This window comes from Podarcis erhardii, assembly GCF_964252035.2.
Source record: "Podarcis erhardii genome assembly, chromosome: 14".
Classification (NCBI taxonomy): Eukaryota; Metazoa; Chordata; class Lepidosauria; order Squamata; family Lacertidae; genus Podarcis; species Podarcis erhardii.
The window spans coordinates 2,865,370-2,881,496 of NC_138503.1; the positions used below are offsets into that span (position 1 = coordinate 2,865,370).

General features: G+C 47.6%; 1 protein-coding gene across 8 annotated transcripts in view; it reads left to right on the plus strand.

Annotated features, from left to right (window-relative positions):
* Window positions 1-16,127, plus strand: part of TJP1 (tight junction protein 1) — a 326,291-nt gene that overhangs the window by 183,503 nt on the left and 126,661 nt on the right. The window contains exon 1 of one of the 8 annotated variants that reach the window (XM_081838651.1): window positions 4,122-4,294. The exons of the other annotated variants lie outside the window; for them this stretch is intronic. Coding sequence (XP_081694777.1) covers window positions 4,244-4,294 — 51 coding nt within the window. The 5' untranslated portion in view covers window positions 4,122-4,243. Of the gene's footprint in view, window positions 1-4,121; window positions 4,295-16,127 lie in introns of those variants that run through there. 8 annotated transcript variants of the gene reach the window in all.

Genomic DNA, 16,127 nt, shown 5'->3' on the forward strand with positions numbered 1-16,127 from the left:
GTCATTGAAAGCTGAGTGGAATCAAAGTATTGTAGAGTTGGAAGGCACCCCAAGGCTCATCTAGACCAACTTTTTGCAATGCAGGAAATAGTTAAAAGTGTTCACAGCCAAGAGTGCAGCTGGAAACTAGAGACTGGTGCCATCTACACACTTTGCATATGGGCAGAGGGCTCCATGCCTGGGAGGAGCAGTAGAGCTCTGCTGCCCCTGATGTCCATGCGTTGAGCAGCCAGCACAGCAACTGAATTTGGCAGGGGAGGAAGGCGCTTCCTCCTGTGAGGACTGTAATTGCCATCAAGTCAGCAGCCTGAAGGAAGGACTGTGCGGCAGGAGCTGCTCCATCCCCCTGGCCTGGACACTGTCCCCTACTATGCTCCTGGATCTGATCTGGAGGGACAAAGGCTTCTGGGGAGGAACTGCTCTTTATCAAGGTCAAGACAAACAGGCTCACCTCTAATGCTAGTGAATCGCCATTGTTCTACTTGGCAGCTAGAATCCACATGGACAGAACTATCTAATTGTATTATAAGAACTGTAACTTTAAGAACTGGTGCTTGCTTTCTCCTCCTCCCTCCCATTCCTTGTTCCTCCTGTGTCACATCTTTTCAGATTTTGAGTTTGAGGGCAGGGACAGTTTTAGCATTTTTTGTAAGCTGCCTTTTCAACCAAAGGGCATGGCATAAAAGCCTTAAAAGGATGAAAATGAACTCCAATTGTTCAGGGCTCCACACCAGGTGGAAATGCTCTGTGCGCTTGGACTTCCCACATTCAAATGTTTACGGACAATTCAGGGGCTGACATGTGGCCACACTGCCTCTTCTATATGTGAAGCTTCCTTCACGTGAAAAATGTGTGAAGGGGACTAAAGTCACAAGAAATTCAGCCTGGGGGAGTATCAGGCATGTTGGCAGCAGGTGCAGGAAACGGACACACGTGGTCCAAATGCACTTTCCTGGTGCCTGTTGTTGGCGATTCACCACCTCTACAGTGGGACCTCTAGTTATGAACTTCATTCATTCCAGAGGTCCATTCTTAACCTGAAACTGTTCTTAACTAGAGGCGTTCTTTTGCTAATGGGGCCTCTTGCTGCCACCGTGCCGCTGGCACACGATTTCCGTTCTCATCCTGGGACAAAGTTATCAAATTGAGGTAACTCTTCCAGGTTAGTGGAGATTGTAACCTGAGGCGTTTGTAACCTGAGGCGTTTGTAACTCAAGGTACCATTGTATTTTTTTTTGCATTTGGCAGGTGATAAATTTTTGTGTGTGCTAGTCAGGAGGGTTCTCTGTCTCTCCTCCCCTCCTCTTGGTATGTAGACCTCACTTCTCTCACTCCTGAGGCTTAAGGCATGGGATTGAAGTGTGCTTAACCTTGCCTGTATTGTGCCTCCAAATTTATCTGCTCATGTTATCATTTCACACTGATAAACAAAGCAGCAGGGACAGAGTTCTCCTGCCTTTGCAGGAACCCAAATAATCATTACCTCTACTCTACATTCAGCATGGAAAACTACATACACATTTGCTCGAAGCTGACTTTACTGTGGTGATCTGGGGGACCACAAGGCTTGATTTCTGCAAACCAGCCTTTGCCAGTCTGGTGCCCTCCATCTACAACTCCCATCACCCCCCCTTCCAGCACAGGTTGGCAAAGGCTGTTGTAAATCTTTGCTGTGCAGGCTTCTGGTGGTGCTCACGACTTGCTCAGAATGCAGCACTGCAGCTCCATACAGTTCTAGGCCTCCACGAGTGATCAAATTATGCCCATCCTGCATCTTTGCTCTAGCTGACTATTGCAGAGCAACGCATTTGAATTTAAGATCACATTGCTCATTTTCAAGGCCCCAAGTGATGTAAGTCCTGTGCTCAAGGTTTCCTTTTTTTCTCCTTTAATGAAGAACAGGGTATTTTAATGTCATCATCATGTGTTTGTGGAGGGGATACATTGATTGAAAATGTCTAGTAAACCAGATCAGTGGTAGGGTATTTGGCGAGTCAGCATGGCAGTAATGTGGGATTGAGGATTGGAGTGATCGTTCTGTGGTGTTATGGCAGTGGACAAAGCTGTATTCTAACTTTTGAAAAAACTTTTGCAAAAAGGTGTATTTTTTTTTTTAAAAAAAGAATTGTTATTGGAACTGCAGTGCCTGGCACTTTGCATCTCCGCTGCGGGGATCCCTTGATCACCTCCCTCCTATTTACTTCTGTCCCTCCTCACTTTTAGAAGGGCTCAGAGGCCTTGCTTTTCTCAAAGGCCTTTTGCAGGATCCACACTTGCCTTTCTTGCTTCCCTATATGGGGAAGTTTTCAATGTTTAATATTTTATTACATTTTTGTGTATGAAGGAATCCGCCCACAGTGGCTGGGGATTATCATTATTATTAGCACCAACTGAAAGTTTTATATTAATTAGGCATGAGCCAGGTTGGGGTCTCTTGTGCCACCATGGTAAGAAGTGTGGCTGTGAGCCTACGTGTGAGTATTCAAAAGGTCGCTAAGATGAGTTCAATGGGACGTGCTCCTCGGAAACTGCACACTGGATTGAGGCTATGCCACTAGACCTCAGGCACTGATGCCTTATTGACTTTAGAAGAAACTGTTTTCTTTCAACAAACCTTTGCAGAGTGCTGTCCTTAAGTTGCTTTATGCTGCCACTGCCTTTTAGCCTTTTTAAAAGAATGTTTACTGATTGGTTCTATTGATATTTTGGTTTTTATTGTGCTGAGTTTTGGTTCTGATCTTAAGCTGCCTTGGATATTTCCTTGTTAGGTGTGGTATAAATGCAAAAAATAATGAAGATGCTAATGAGATTTTCTCCCAAGTTAAGTGCTGCAGCCACCAGTGATCAAAACTGCAAATATATGGCCTGTGATTCCTCATCTGTGCTAAATTGGGCCTTGGTTTTCTTTTGGCTAAAAAGCAGAAAATTTAAGTTTCCCACTTGCATTTTGGGAAGCAGTTCTGATGTTGATACCAAAAGCTTTGGCAACAAGAAACCTGTTAAGACGTTAAGGTACCACATTTCTCTTAGCTGGTTTTGTTTTGTTTTTGCTGCAAGAGACCGTGTGTGGCAATTTTACACCCTTACCTGGGAGCAAGCCCAACTGAACTCGTGGAATTTACTGTACAGGACTACTCAGTATAGGATCGCACTGCTCAAACGCGGCTCTGGGAATGGTTATTCCGATTGCAAAACAGAATACTGAAAACCAGCAAAGAAAGCACGCTGGGCCTGGGAGAAGAAGAAGAGTTCACAGCCTTTCCAAACTGGCGGCCGCTCTCTGTGCAAACCCTCCTCTCCCTCCTCCTGCCGCGTTTGGGTCGCTCTGCAACCCGCTCCAGCCTCCAGCCTCCCGTCCGGTCCTCTGCCCGGCGGCCACGGGAGCGCCCGGCCTGGCCAGCCTCCCTCCTCCGCGGCCGCTGAGAGGCTCGTCCGCGCCAGGAAAGTCGGTGCCCCAGTCGCCGCCGCCCGGGTCCCAACCAAAGCGCTGGGAAGCAGCGGGGGGCGGGGGGGGGGGCTTGCAAATCCCTGCCCCTTTTGCTCGGAGGGAAGCCAAGCAACTTCCTTGCAAAGCGTCTTTCTTCTTCTTTTTCCACACTCTGCACATTTATTTGGAGCGGAGGGAAAGGAGGAAGAAAGCAAAATGATGGCGATGGGAAAAGTCCCGGCGCCTTGCGGAGCCCCGCTATTCCCGCGATGCCCTCCCTCTTGATTCTCCCCTCTTCCTCCGCATTCCCCGGGGTCTGCGCACCCGCGCAAGCCCGGCTCCTCTGCGCGCCCCCCCCCCTCCGGGAGGAGAGAGATGGACACTCCCAGCAGCCAGGCGGACATGGCAGTGGTTGCTGGGAGGGGAGAGCGGGGGGGGGGGAGAGCGGGGGGGGGCGGGCGTGTAGCTGCCGCCGCCGAGGACAGAGGCGCCTCGCCGCTCCGGCCCAAGGAAGCCGCGGAAGCAGCAGCAGCGCCCCCCGCCCCGAAGGCGGCTCCCCAGACCCTCGCCGGGCCAGGCGCCGCTCTGCTCGGGGCCGGACTTGCAGGCAACTTGGCTGGCCGGGGCCGCCGCGGCCTGAGGAAGGAGGCGGAGGCAGAGCGCGCGAGGGCGAGCGAGGGCGAGCGGCCGCCCCGGGACTCCCGGGCGGGCGGGAGGCGGAGGCAGCGCGCCCCGTCGCCCCTCCCTCCCTCCCTCCTCGCCGCCGCCGCCGCCGCCCGCTCTTCCCCGCCCTCCTCGGGGACGGAAGGAAACAAGATGTCTGCCCGAGCCGCAGCTGCTGCTGCTGCTGCTGCTGCTTCCACCAAGGTAAGCGAAAGCCGCCTCGGCTGCGGGCGGGGGGGGGGCCCGGAGCCAGCCTCCCTCCTCTCTGCCCCGCCGGCCCGGGAAGGGGGGGGCCTGCAGCCTGCCTCGGGGGCGCGCGCCCCTTCGCCTTGGGGGGCGAGTCGCCCCCCGCGCGCACAATTCCCCGTGCGGCGCGCCTGGTTCCCCCGGCTTCCCCCTCCAGGCCCACCTTATTGAAAGGGGATTGAAGAGGAGGGGGAACACACCACACTCCGGCCCCAGCTCCCCGCCCCTCTTGGCTCGGAAGTCTGTTTAGTGTTGCTTAAATACCCAACTCTTACAGACTTGGGCTCAGTACAAAATGATTTTTAAATCAGTAAAAACCAAGCTCTGGGAACCGGGGGGGGGGGTCTGGCTTGGTTGTGTGTGTCTGAAATTAATGGAGCTCCTCTTTTTAGGTTCGCACAATTGTTCTTTTTCTCCAACTCCCCCTCCCCCCCCACAAAACACCTGTTGGGTGAAGGGCGGCTGGTGTGCTCAGGATACCACCAAACTCTAGATCAGTTCCTTTTGGAGTGGGTGGCCAAAGAGTGGATGGTTTCTCCTCTTGGAGGGCAAGTTTTAAAAGTTAAGCTCTACAGATGCTTTCAAAGGGGACCCAAAAGAAGATTCCAAGTCTCCTTACTCAGGAGTAAGTCGTAACTGGGTTCAGTGAGACCTCTGCCCTAAATAAATGGACTTCCCATTACAGCCTTATCCTGAGCACATTTTTTACGCAGAAGTAAGCCCCTCTTGGTTCAGCAAGACTTAATTCCCTTACTCTCCTTGCGCTCTGCTTTTGACATTGTGCGGAGAAGGTGGGGAGGGTTCTGCCCTGCAATTTGTCAAGCAGCCAGCTTTTAAAGTGAGGTGTCTCAGGGTGGAAACTTGCTTCCTGTGTGCTTTTAAAATACAGATTGGGAAGTGCCTAGCTGTGGGGTTGCAGTTTTGCCTTGTAAAAATTGCAGCAGAAAGCGTTTGCTTTGGGAGATTTCAACTCTCATCTGAATCACATGTTGTTTCTGTGCTTTAATCTGGGGTGTGAATGGAATTGGGCTGGGTTTGTTGTTTTTTTAGCACATGGTGTGTGTGATGTTTTTTGTACTCCAAAGGACGTGTCCTTTCTTAGGAATTTCACATCAGGAATTCCTGAAACAGCAGGTTTCACAATTCCTGAAAAACAGGATTTCTCAGCAACTCCCTTTGAATCAGCTGCTGCTGACATTGTGCAAATATGTTTGGGTGGTGCTGGGAGCCCAAGAAAAGCTCCACCTGTTCTGTAGGTGTATTATATGGTACAGTACAGGTGCATGTAGTACTCTGACCTCCCTCAACTCTGCAGGAGTGAGTGAGTGAGTGAGTGAGTGAGTCAGCTGTGCTGTTTTACTCCTAGGGGAAGGAGGTGGAGTTGAAATGCTCAACAAGTTTCTCCTTATGCATGAAACCTTAGACTGGAAACTTTTTTGTTTTAAAAAAGGTGGAATAAAGCTTCCCCTTCCTACTCTAGAATTATAAACAGTTCTTGGTTCTTTTGGAGACAGTACATTGGTTGTTTTGTGTTGGCTGCGTTAAGGAATATTGCTCGATAGTTCTCTGGAAGGGTTTGCTCTCAAGTGAAACTGTGTAGTTTCTGTCTGATGTCATCTCTTGGTATGCGCTTGCACCTGAACTGTGCGCCTCTGATACTGCACTAATGCAGTGGCGTTGACGCTTGGCACAGATTCTTGGCAGTAGAATCAGTTTCTGGTGGCATTCATGAATACTCATTCTCCAATAGGTATTGGGTACAGTTTCATTTTTAACTTAAATCTCACTTTATTGAGCTTGCAAAGTTTGTGACTCAAAGAAGCACCCAAAAGTTTATACTGTAGTAGTTTTTAAATTTCATTTTTTGGCATTATCTTGGCACTTTGAAAAAATATTATAACCTGCATTAGAGTATTTTTCTTCTCAGTCTCCAAAACGTGTTCATTCTTAGGTTATGTCAGGTGAGCTATATCTGCCTTGATTAACCTGGGGTCCTCCAGATGTTTTGAACTATAATTTGCATTATCTCCAGACCTCATAGCGGATGGAGATTGTTGTCCTGCACATCAGGTTGACCAAGGCTGAGGCATATGAATCCGATTCATACATTTTCTTTTGGAAATGGCACATTTATTACTTTGTTCTAGCAAAATGCAGGAAGGGGGTGGAGAAGGGGGAGAAAACCAGATACTTAAAGATAACTATGATGCCCAGGAATCTGAAATACTTTTCAGCTTTTCCAAAATTGCTTCCCTTAGAATGCTGGTTATACCTAGGTGATAAAAGTGAATACTGCTTTCATTGTGTTCTCTTTGCCTTGTGAGAGTGCCTGTGTCGCTGTTGCATTGCCATGTAAATATGGCAGGGAGTGCAATGGTCTGTTTAGGCCTTTTGTGTTGCTCCTTGTTCTTAGTAGTAAGGAATGTTTTTTCCCCTTTTCCTGATTTTTGTTTTTAAAACTCAAATGTGCATATGAACAGGAGATTTGAACTGCTTGCTTCAAAGCATCATAGCCAGAGATAATCCAATTCCATCTAATGGTTGTGCAGCGTAAACACATAGCACAAATTTTAAAGAATGATGAACAAAAGTCATGTCAAACTTGCTCTGTTCCCACTGATAGATTGTGGTGTTGCTTTACGACAGGGCTGGGGCTGGGTAGCCTTTCATGCCTTCCATGAGAGTATGTACCCCCACCCCTTTTAAAAAGATGCATGAACAGTGGAGTAGCTGTAGAACACTTTGCTTTCAGAAGAAGTTAAAACAAATTAATTGTATGAGGGGTGATTTTATTTTGTTTTGTTTGTTGCTTTGGTAGTCTTACTGCTGCAATGTTTACTTGCAATGAATATTGAATAGTAAAAGTGGGGAAAACTTTGAAGGGCTTTTAACAAGAATGGGGAAGTATTGAGTAGATTCCTATGATGCTTCTCAGTCACATTCCAGATAGCACCCAAAGTGATAATAACAGCATTGGTGGACAGGTAATTGCGTTTTCTCTGTGATTAGCAGGTTACAGTTTGGGTACTGGTAAAATGCAGTTTCCAGTTTTCACATACCTGGGGATGGAATACTGGATTTTCTCCTTCACCCTCCTGCACAAGTTGAGAAGAAAGTTATTTAGACCCGTTTAATATCTAACAGCTGTGTGTACCTTCCACAATGAAACAATACTATGAAAAGGCCTTTACTAATCTTTTCTAATCACTTTAAAATGTTCAAAGGTAACAGTTTCAACCAAGGCTCTGTACATCAGTGTTTCCCAACCTTTTTTGGGCAAAGGCACACTTGTTTCATGAAAAAAATCTCGAGGCACACCACCATTAGAAAATGTTTAAAAAATTAACTCTGTGCCTATATTGACTATATATAAAGTACAGTGGTGCCCCGCAAGACGAATGCCTCGCTAAACGAAAAACCCGCAAGACGAAAGGGTTTTCCGATTTTTTAGCGGCTTCGCAAGACGAATTTCCCTATGGGCTTGCTTCGCAAGACGGAAGCCCATAGGGAAATCTCCGGGACAGCGGGGAACCCTCCTCCCACCGCAAGCCCTGGGAACAGAGGAGAAGCTGCGCGCCTTCCCCTCTGTTCTGGGACCTGTCCTGAAGGCTTGCGGTGGGAGGTCCGGGAACAGAAGAGAAGGCGCACAGCTTCTCCTCTCTTCCCGGGGCTTGCGGTGGGAGGAGGGTTTTTCCTCCCCACCGCCAACATTCAGAACAGCATTCTGAATGTTGGCGGTGGGGAGGAAAGCCCTCCTCCCGCTGCAAGCCTTCAGGACAGGTCCGGGGCAGCAGGCTGCTATCCGCAGCTTGGAGAGCCCTGCGGGGAAGTCCTGCAGGGCTCTCCAAGCTGTGAATGTCTGCCCCGCGCGAGGGGCGCTCTGCTTAAGAGCGCCCCTCGTGCAGGGCAGCAGGCTGCTATCTGCAGCTCGGAGAGCCCTGCGGGGAAGTCCGGCAGGGCTCCCCAAGCTGCAGATGTCTGCCCTGCCCAAGGAGCGCTCTGCTTAAGAGCACCCCTCGTGCGGGGCAGCAGGCTGCTATCCGCAGCTTGGAGAGCCCTGCGGGGAAGTCCTGCAGGGCTCCCTAAGCTGCAGATGTCTGCCCCGCGCGGAGCTCCCGCCGGGCGCGCAAGGCTTGGGGCGGCAGCCTGTTGCCCGAAGCACAGGGAGCCCTCCGGAGGGCTCCCCGTGCTTCGGGCGAGTGTCTGCAAGGCTTGCGCGCCTGGAAGGAGCTCCCGCCGGGCGCGCAAGGCTTGGGGCGGCAGCCTGTTGCCCGAAGCACAGGGAGCCCTCCGGAGGGCTCCCCGTGCTTCGGGCGAGTGTCTGCAAGCCTTGCGCGCCCGGCAGGAGCTCCCGCCGGGCGCGCAAGGCTTGAGGCGGCAGCCTGTTGCCCGAAGCACAGGGAGCCCTCCGGAGGGCTCCCCGTGCTTCGGGCGAGTGTCTGCAAGCCTTGCGCGCCCGGCAGGAGCTCCCGCCAGGCGCGCAAGGCTTGGGGCGGCAGCCTGTTGCCCGAAGCACAGGGAGCCCTCCGGAGGGCTCCCCGTGCTTCGGGCGAGTGTCTGCAAGGCTTGTGCGCCCGGCAGGAGCTCCCGCCGGGCGCGCAAGCCTTGGGGCGGCAGCCTGTTGCCCGAAGCACAGGGAGCCCTCCGGAGGGCTCCCCGTGCTTCGGGCGAGTGTCTGCAAGGCTTGCGCGCCCGGCAGGAGCTCCCGCCGGGCGCGCAAGGCTTGGGGCGGCAGCCTGTTGCCCGAAGCACGCGGAGCTCTCCGAAGGGCGCCCCGTGCTCCGCGCTGCCAGCTGCCGCCCCAAGCCTTGCGCTCTCGCCCGCCTCCCTCCCACGGCACACCAGGCAACTTCTCGCGGCACACTAGTGTGCCGCGGAACACCGGTTGGGAAACACTGCTGTACATAGAGGGAGGTACTGGTAACTGAAATCTTGGGATATGTGGTCTTCCATTCCCTTCCTGCAGTAAATGACATTTTAACAATTGCATAGCTTCTCACCACACAATGCTTTCTTGTCTTATATATCTTGGGTAAGTTGGTCAATATATTAATCTGGATTCTTTGTCTAATGAGAAGTTTCTTTGTATAAATGCTGACTTCCATTATCTGCTTAATGCTCCACTGCCAGGAAAACCTCTGCATCCTTATTGAAGGGTTTTTGCTGGGCCTGGTGATGACACCACATGAATATTTTAGAATTCAAAAGGGATGATGCAGGCATTGCAGTAGGCATGGAGATCCAGTAATTAATACTTGCTTCATTCTTCTTACAAGGGAGGAGTTGGAAGTTTTTCTGTTGGCTTTTCTGCATCCAGAAAGTTAAGCAGTATATATAGATTCTTGTGCAGTGGCAACCTTGGAATAAATCTGTCATCCCCATCTTAAAATAGAAGTTTTGCATCTTGAATACTGAAAATACAGTTCAGGTGGTTTTTATTATTATTAGCTATAGTGTAGTTTATGCTGCTAGCTCAGTAAGACTTCAGCATACTAAATAAGACTTAAAATGGGACACTTTAGGACAAACGGTGGATCTCTTGTTCATTTCTAAGAGTGTATGTAACTAGAGTAGGAATAGGAAGTGCATTGCATGAAAACTGCACATGTCCCATCAAACAGGCATATTGAATATGTTGTCTGCCTTGAGTTTAAGGATAAGAAATACTAAACGTAATAAAGGCCCCCTATAATCTTCCCACCCCCATCATCAGCTGGCCTGTTGGACACCTGCCCATGGTTTAAACTTTTATTATATGCCATTGAAAGATAACTTTGAATATGCCTGTTTACTTTAAAGTAATTTATATTGTCTTGTGTGCCAATTGTCCCATACCAGTGTTAGAAACTGGGATAGAAAAGCTAGGAGCCAAATGGCTTCTGGGACCTGGGTTGTGAATTAATATGCAATTCACGTAAGTGACATATTGTTAATATCACATTTTATGCAGAAATTCTTAATACAGTCATACCTCAAGTTGAATGTTCTTCGGGTTGAGCGTGTTCGAGTTGCGCTCTTGAGGCAACCCGGAAGTAACGGAGCATGCGCATACGCTCAAAATGACGTCACACACATGCGTGGAAGCGGTGAAATGCGACCCACGCATGCACAGACGCACCGTCGCATCTTGCGTTCCGTTCAGGATGCGAACGCGGCTCCAGAACGGATCCCGTTCGCATCCCAAGGTACCACTGTCCATGTTTAATTTGGTGCTTACAGTAAAAATATTGGTACCATACTTCATGTTTCAAAACACTCTACTCCTTATTGTTAAATTCCTTAACATATTGTCTATCCTTAACATATACTTTGAAGCTTCAAAGCACATACATTTTGGTAATCCTTGAATGTCAGTCAGGCACACGAAAAATGGCACCCAGACTTTTTGAGGTGCTTGCAAATGGAGAATCTTTAGGTGCAAAATGCACCTGTCGCCCTGCAAATTTCTATCTCTGTCTCATGCCCATGAATGCATTAAAGAGACCTGAGTTGTTGTTGTTGTTTAGGTTTATTTCAATTGACTGAAGCTGCTTTATATTATCTAAAATGGGATGTGGAGTTAAGCACTGCAAAGGCCACAAGTATATATCCAGTCTGGTTTATCAGGAACCATGAATTGTGGTAGTTGGCTCTGTCCTATTAAAAATCGCTTTTGGGATGGAGTGAAAACAGAATTCTCTGTCTGTCATCAATTATCTATGTTTTATAGAAGATACAGTATAGTCTAATTCTTATGTAAGTCTTTTTAAACTACTACTTATTAACCTGTTAGGAGGAATCGGTTGGGATCTTTTTTTGTCTAGTTGATGTTCACAGGCTTGGCTGTAGGAGGAGTTGTGACTCACACACATTTCAGCATCTGGTGGGCACGACGTTGGCTACGCCTGCGTAAACACATTCCAGTGCCTCTTTCCAGTGGAATCCACAAGAAAACAAATTACATTGTTGACCATCGACAGTCTTGTTTCCTGTCATGGTTCCATATGGTGTCATTTGTTGCCATTCCTGTTATGTGAACATTCAACTCTGAATTTCTTCATAAACAGCTTTGGGTAGTATGGTGAAATATGTTCAAAAAATAAACAGAATAATCTGCTAACCCAGGGTCCTATTTTTAGTAGGTTTGTAAAAACGATATCACTTAACAAAGGAATTACAGGACTGTCATGTACGCCTTCCCACTGTCTTGCCAGTTTCTCTTTGAGCTGAGTGTGTGGCAAAACAAAGCAATTTTATTGCATACACATTGCCATGCCTCCCCTAAAGCTTATTTTAAAATTCCCACACACATCCTTCTGTAATTGGACAGAAATTGACACCAGTGTAGAGAGTAACATGTTTCTAATAAGATACATGGGAGGAAGACTAGTAATAATCCATTTTCCTCCTTCTACCCCTCCCCCTGCCCCCAATCAAAATGTGATTTGCAGTAAGAGTTGGGTTGAACATTTTTTGGTGGTTATGCATGATAAGGCTGCAAAATTGAACTCTGTGACACTGCTGAGCAATCATCCTGAGGGGTGCACTTGGAGACAGTTGTCATTTTAGGACATTGAGTGTATTCCTGCACAATGGCTGGGTTCAGATGATCATATCCAGAGGAGGGCAACCAAAATGCTCAAAGGCCTGGAAACGATGCCTTATGAGGAAGGGCTAAGGGAGCTGGGCATGTTTAGCCTGGAGAAGAGGAGGTTAAGGGGTGATATGATGGCCATGTTCAAATATATAAAAGGATGTCACATAGAGGAGGGAGAAAGGTTGTTTTCTGCTGCTCCAGAGAAGCGGACATGGAGCAATGGATCCAAACTACAAGAAAAATTTGCTGCCAAGGAGTGTGGTGGAGTCTCCTTCTTTGGAGGTCTTTAAGCAGAGGCTTGACAACCATATGTCAGGAGTGCTCTGATGGTGTTTCCTGCTTGGCCGGGGGTTGGACTCGATGGCCCTTGTGGTCTCTTCCAACTCTATGATTCTATATCTCTGTTTAATAAAATCAGATACAGTGGTACCTTGGGTTAAGAACTTAATTTGTTCTGGAGGTCTGTTCTTAACCTGAAACTGTTCTGAACCTGAGGTACCACTTTAGCTAATGGGGCCTCCCGCTGTCACTGTGCCACCGCCACACAATTTCTGTTCTCATCCTGAAGCAAAGTTCTTAACCCGAGGTACTATTTCTGGGTTAGCAGAGTCTGTAACCCGAGGTACCACTGTATGTGTGAATATTGTGGGTGTGTGCACGACTCCTTTATTTGAGCAAGGCAGCAAGCGGACAAGACTCTTTTCCATTAGCTATAGTTTACTGTTTTGTCTGACCTGGGAAGCTATGGTTAATAGCTTTGAAATGAGCCAGAATAAGAAGGTATAGTTTGAAGTTAGTATAATATTAGTTTCCCAGTTCGGATAAAACAGGAAACTATAGTTCGTTGAAGAGTTCCTAGTAATTCACTCACTTCTGTCCTGAAAGGAGGAATGAAGAAGGGTGGTGTGCATGCCCACTGGGTTGGTTCCAAACTCAGCTTTCTCATTGGGCTGGTTTGGACAGTGGTTGACCTAAATGGAGAATGGTGATCACCAAACAGCCCTAGTGTACATGTTAGATCTGTGAGTTTGGACTGTACTGGGTGAGAAATCTTTGTGTCTTATTTTTTAGACTGACATTTGGCAATGCTGCCTGGGGTTGATGGAAGTTCAACAACATACAGAGGGCCATAGGATTCCCACATCTGTTGCAAGAAAACATAATTGCAGTCTGGTTACTTATGACTATCTTCACTAATAGGCATTGTAGGTTCTTATCCTAGTGGGCCAATAAATGTTTAGAGTTTGTGGGATATATCGGGCTACATTTTTTTTATTTTGAAGTGCAGCCACACTAAGTGTTTTGTGATGCTGACTGTTTCTACTAATCATCATTATTGTGTTTAGAGTAGCTTAAGGTAATAGATTATTGCTTTTTATGGGGCATTTAATTGAAGACCAAGATCTTAGCTTTTTTCACTGTAGATTCAGGGTCCCCCCCCCATATCCAAAAAAAGTCTGCCTTTTGAGGGAAATGATGGTCAATATATACAATTCAAAAAATAGTATAGTGAAAAGGTAGAAAGGGTTTTAATTCTTTAGAAAGAGGTCAAGATGAATATTTTTAAAATGTCAGTTGCTCAGTCTAGTTTTAGATTTCTTTTGAGTTGGTGTAAGATACAAAACATACACCTTGCACTTCTAAAATACTTTCCCTGGTATGGCCTCTAATGAGAATGAAGATAGGCTGTTTTGCTTTTTGGTGAATGGGGGTTAATATCATGTTCGTTTTGGCACAAGTCTGCTAAGTGAGGAATAAGCAAGAAGGCTTGTGAAATAAGGTGGCATCATGCATTCCCCGCTTTCAAACTTCCATGCAGGGTTTTGTTGGACTCTGATATCAGTGGAATACTATGGAGAGCTGGATGTTGAAGGGACAGTGAAATGTTTGGGTATCTGAGATGGCAAAGATGGTGACAGAAATATGATCAAATCATGGAGACTGCAGAGGCCAAGCGCACATCTTAAACATAAGAAGGATGAAGCCAATGGCCCGTCTAGTCCAGCTTCCTCTTCTCACAGGGACCACCCAGATGCCTGTGGGAAACTCAAAAGTGGGACCTGAAAACAAGAACACTCTCCCCTCTGGTGCTTTCCCACAACTGGTATTGATAAGCATTGTTGCCTCTCTGACTGTGGAGGCAGAGGATAGCTATCCTGGCCAGCAGCCATTGATAGCCTTCCTTTGCTTATTTGTCCTGAATCATCTACATTCAATGTCATGGGATATCCCTGAGTATTGTGAGCAAGGGAGAAAAACCTTTCTCCATCCACTTTCTCCATGCCACGCATAATTTTATAAACTTCTATTATGTCGCCTCTTACTCGCCTTTTCTCTCAACTAAAAAGTCCTAAGCGCTAGTCATTATCTAGTCCTCTTGACTTCTAAAACTGGCTCCAGGCCTCTCTTAAGGGGCTGTTTGTAAGCTACGGTGAGCATTCCCAAGGCTTCAAAAATGTTACGTAACCTAAAAACAACAACAAGAAGAAACAACAGCTTGTAAGGATATGGCCTTAGTCATTCGTGTCCCCTCTGGCTTGAAAGAGAGAAATGAGGCTCATTTGAGGCACAGCACTCAAGGCATAGTAAGATGGGTGACTTCCAAGCAATATGTACTTACTACTGTTCTGAAATACTGTTGTTGGTTGTATATTACCAGAAAAACTCAAAACATTATGATTACAGGCTTCCCTGCTTGCCTGAAAAGGGCTTCCTAAGAGAGGTTTGCTTGAGCCACCTTGAGTCCTGGTCTGGGGGAAAGGTTTGTTTATTAGAGTTTTGCTGTGCAGCAGTCTTACTAGACCTCTAATTGTTTTCTGTAATGAGCCTTGCTCAGCTTGAATTTGGTCCTGTGACTCTAGTGTAGCCTCCCACAATCAGATGTTGTTGGACTCCCACCTCGCACCGTTCCTGACTGTTGGGCCTGTGGGATGGGGCTGATGGGGAAATGTAACTGCTGGATAGCTCAGCCAGTAGAACCAGAGACTCTCAGTGTTATGGGTTCGAGCCCCATGCTGGACAAAAGATTCCTGCATTGCAAGGGGTTGGTCTAGATGACCATTGTGGTCACTTTCAACTCTACAGTTCTATGGTTCTGTAACATATGGAGGGCACCGGGTTGAGGACAGGAGTTCTAGTACAGCCAGGCTGGGTTGACCCCCAGGTGTTATGGAGGCTTGAAGAAAGCAGGATAGTATCTTTTGATTAATTTAAGTTTAAAAGATCAATCTGATTGCAGTTGCAGTTCTAAACAGTTTCACGTGCCACTACACATGACTCTAATTATGTCATTAGAGGCTGCATCAAGGTGTGTGTTTTTAATGAAATGGGTGATTTTTCATCAGGTTCACTCTGTGTGGGGTGGGGAGATTTAATCTTTCCTTCCCTCCTCTCCTGTGGATGCTCCTCCACCAAACAAAGAAAAGACTAAGGGATAGCAAAGTAAGGGAGATGGTTTTAATTGGGAGTACAGCTGAAGGAGGAGGGTTTAAACCTTCCCTCCCGAGTTCTGCAGTCCTGATACTTTTTTAAATAGGAGGCAGCAGAAAAGTATCCCAACATCCTGGTTGGGTGTTCCACAGCCCCAGAGCAATGCACATTTAATGGTGCATATAGTTTGATCTAAGGCCATGGAACACTGGCCAGGATCTGGCCCTGAATCAGTTTAAGAGACGAGGTAATGTTTAATTAGGGTTTTAAAAATCCTAATTAAGCATATGGTCAGGAGGGATATGGGAGAAGATGCTGACCCCCCCACACACACATTACAGAAAGCAGGGGGGGGGGGTGTCAGTCCTGCTGAGGTCTGCTTTTCCAGTGTGTTCTCTGCAAGGAACACGCTGGTGAAGCAGATCAGTGCCACCTGCAGGATTGAATCCTGTGCTCCAGCTGATGAGCGAATGGTTCAGTCCTGCTCTGTTTGCCTGCACACGTGTGTCCTACTTCAGAGTAGGTGCATACAGCCAAAGCCCCTCCTTCCTGCCTGATGCCCTGTCCCCTGGCAGCCCAAGAATGCTCCAGGAGGCCTGTCCTGATCTGGGGCTGCCTCCACCTGACACAGCCAAAGCCCCCACATCCAGCTGAATCAACCTGGCATTCAGCCAAATCTGATGTGCTGCCCTAGTTTGCACCACCCGCTTAACTTGGATTGATTTCTGAGTGAGGTTGGTTAGGATTGCCATGTTGGTTTGCTGCACTTTGAGTTACAGATAAGCT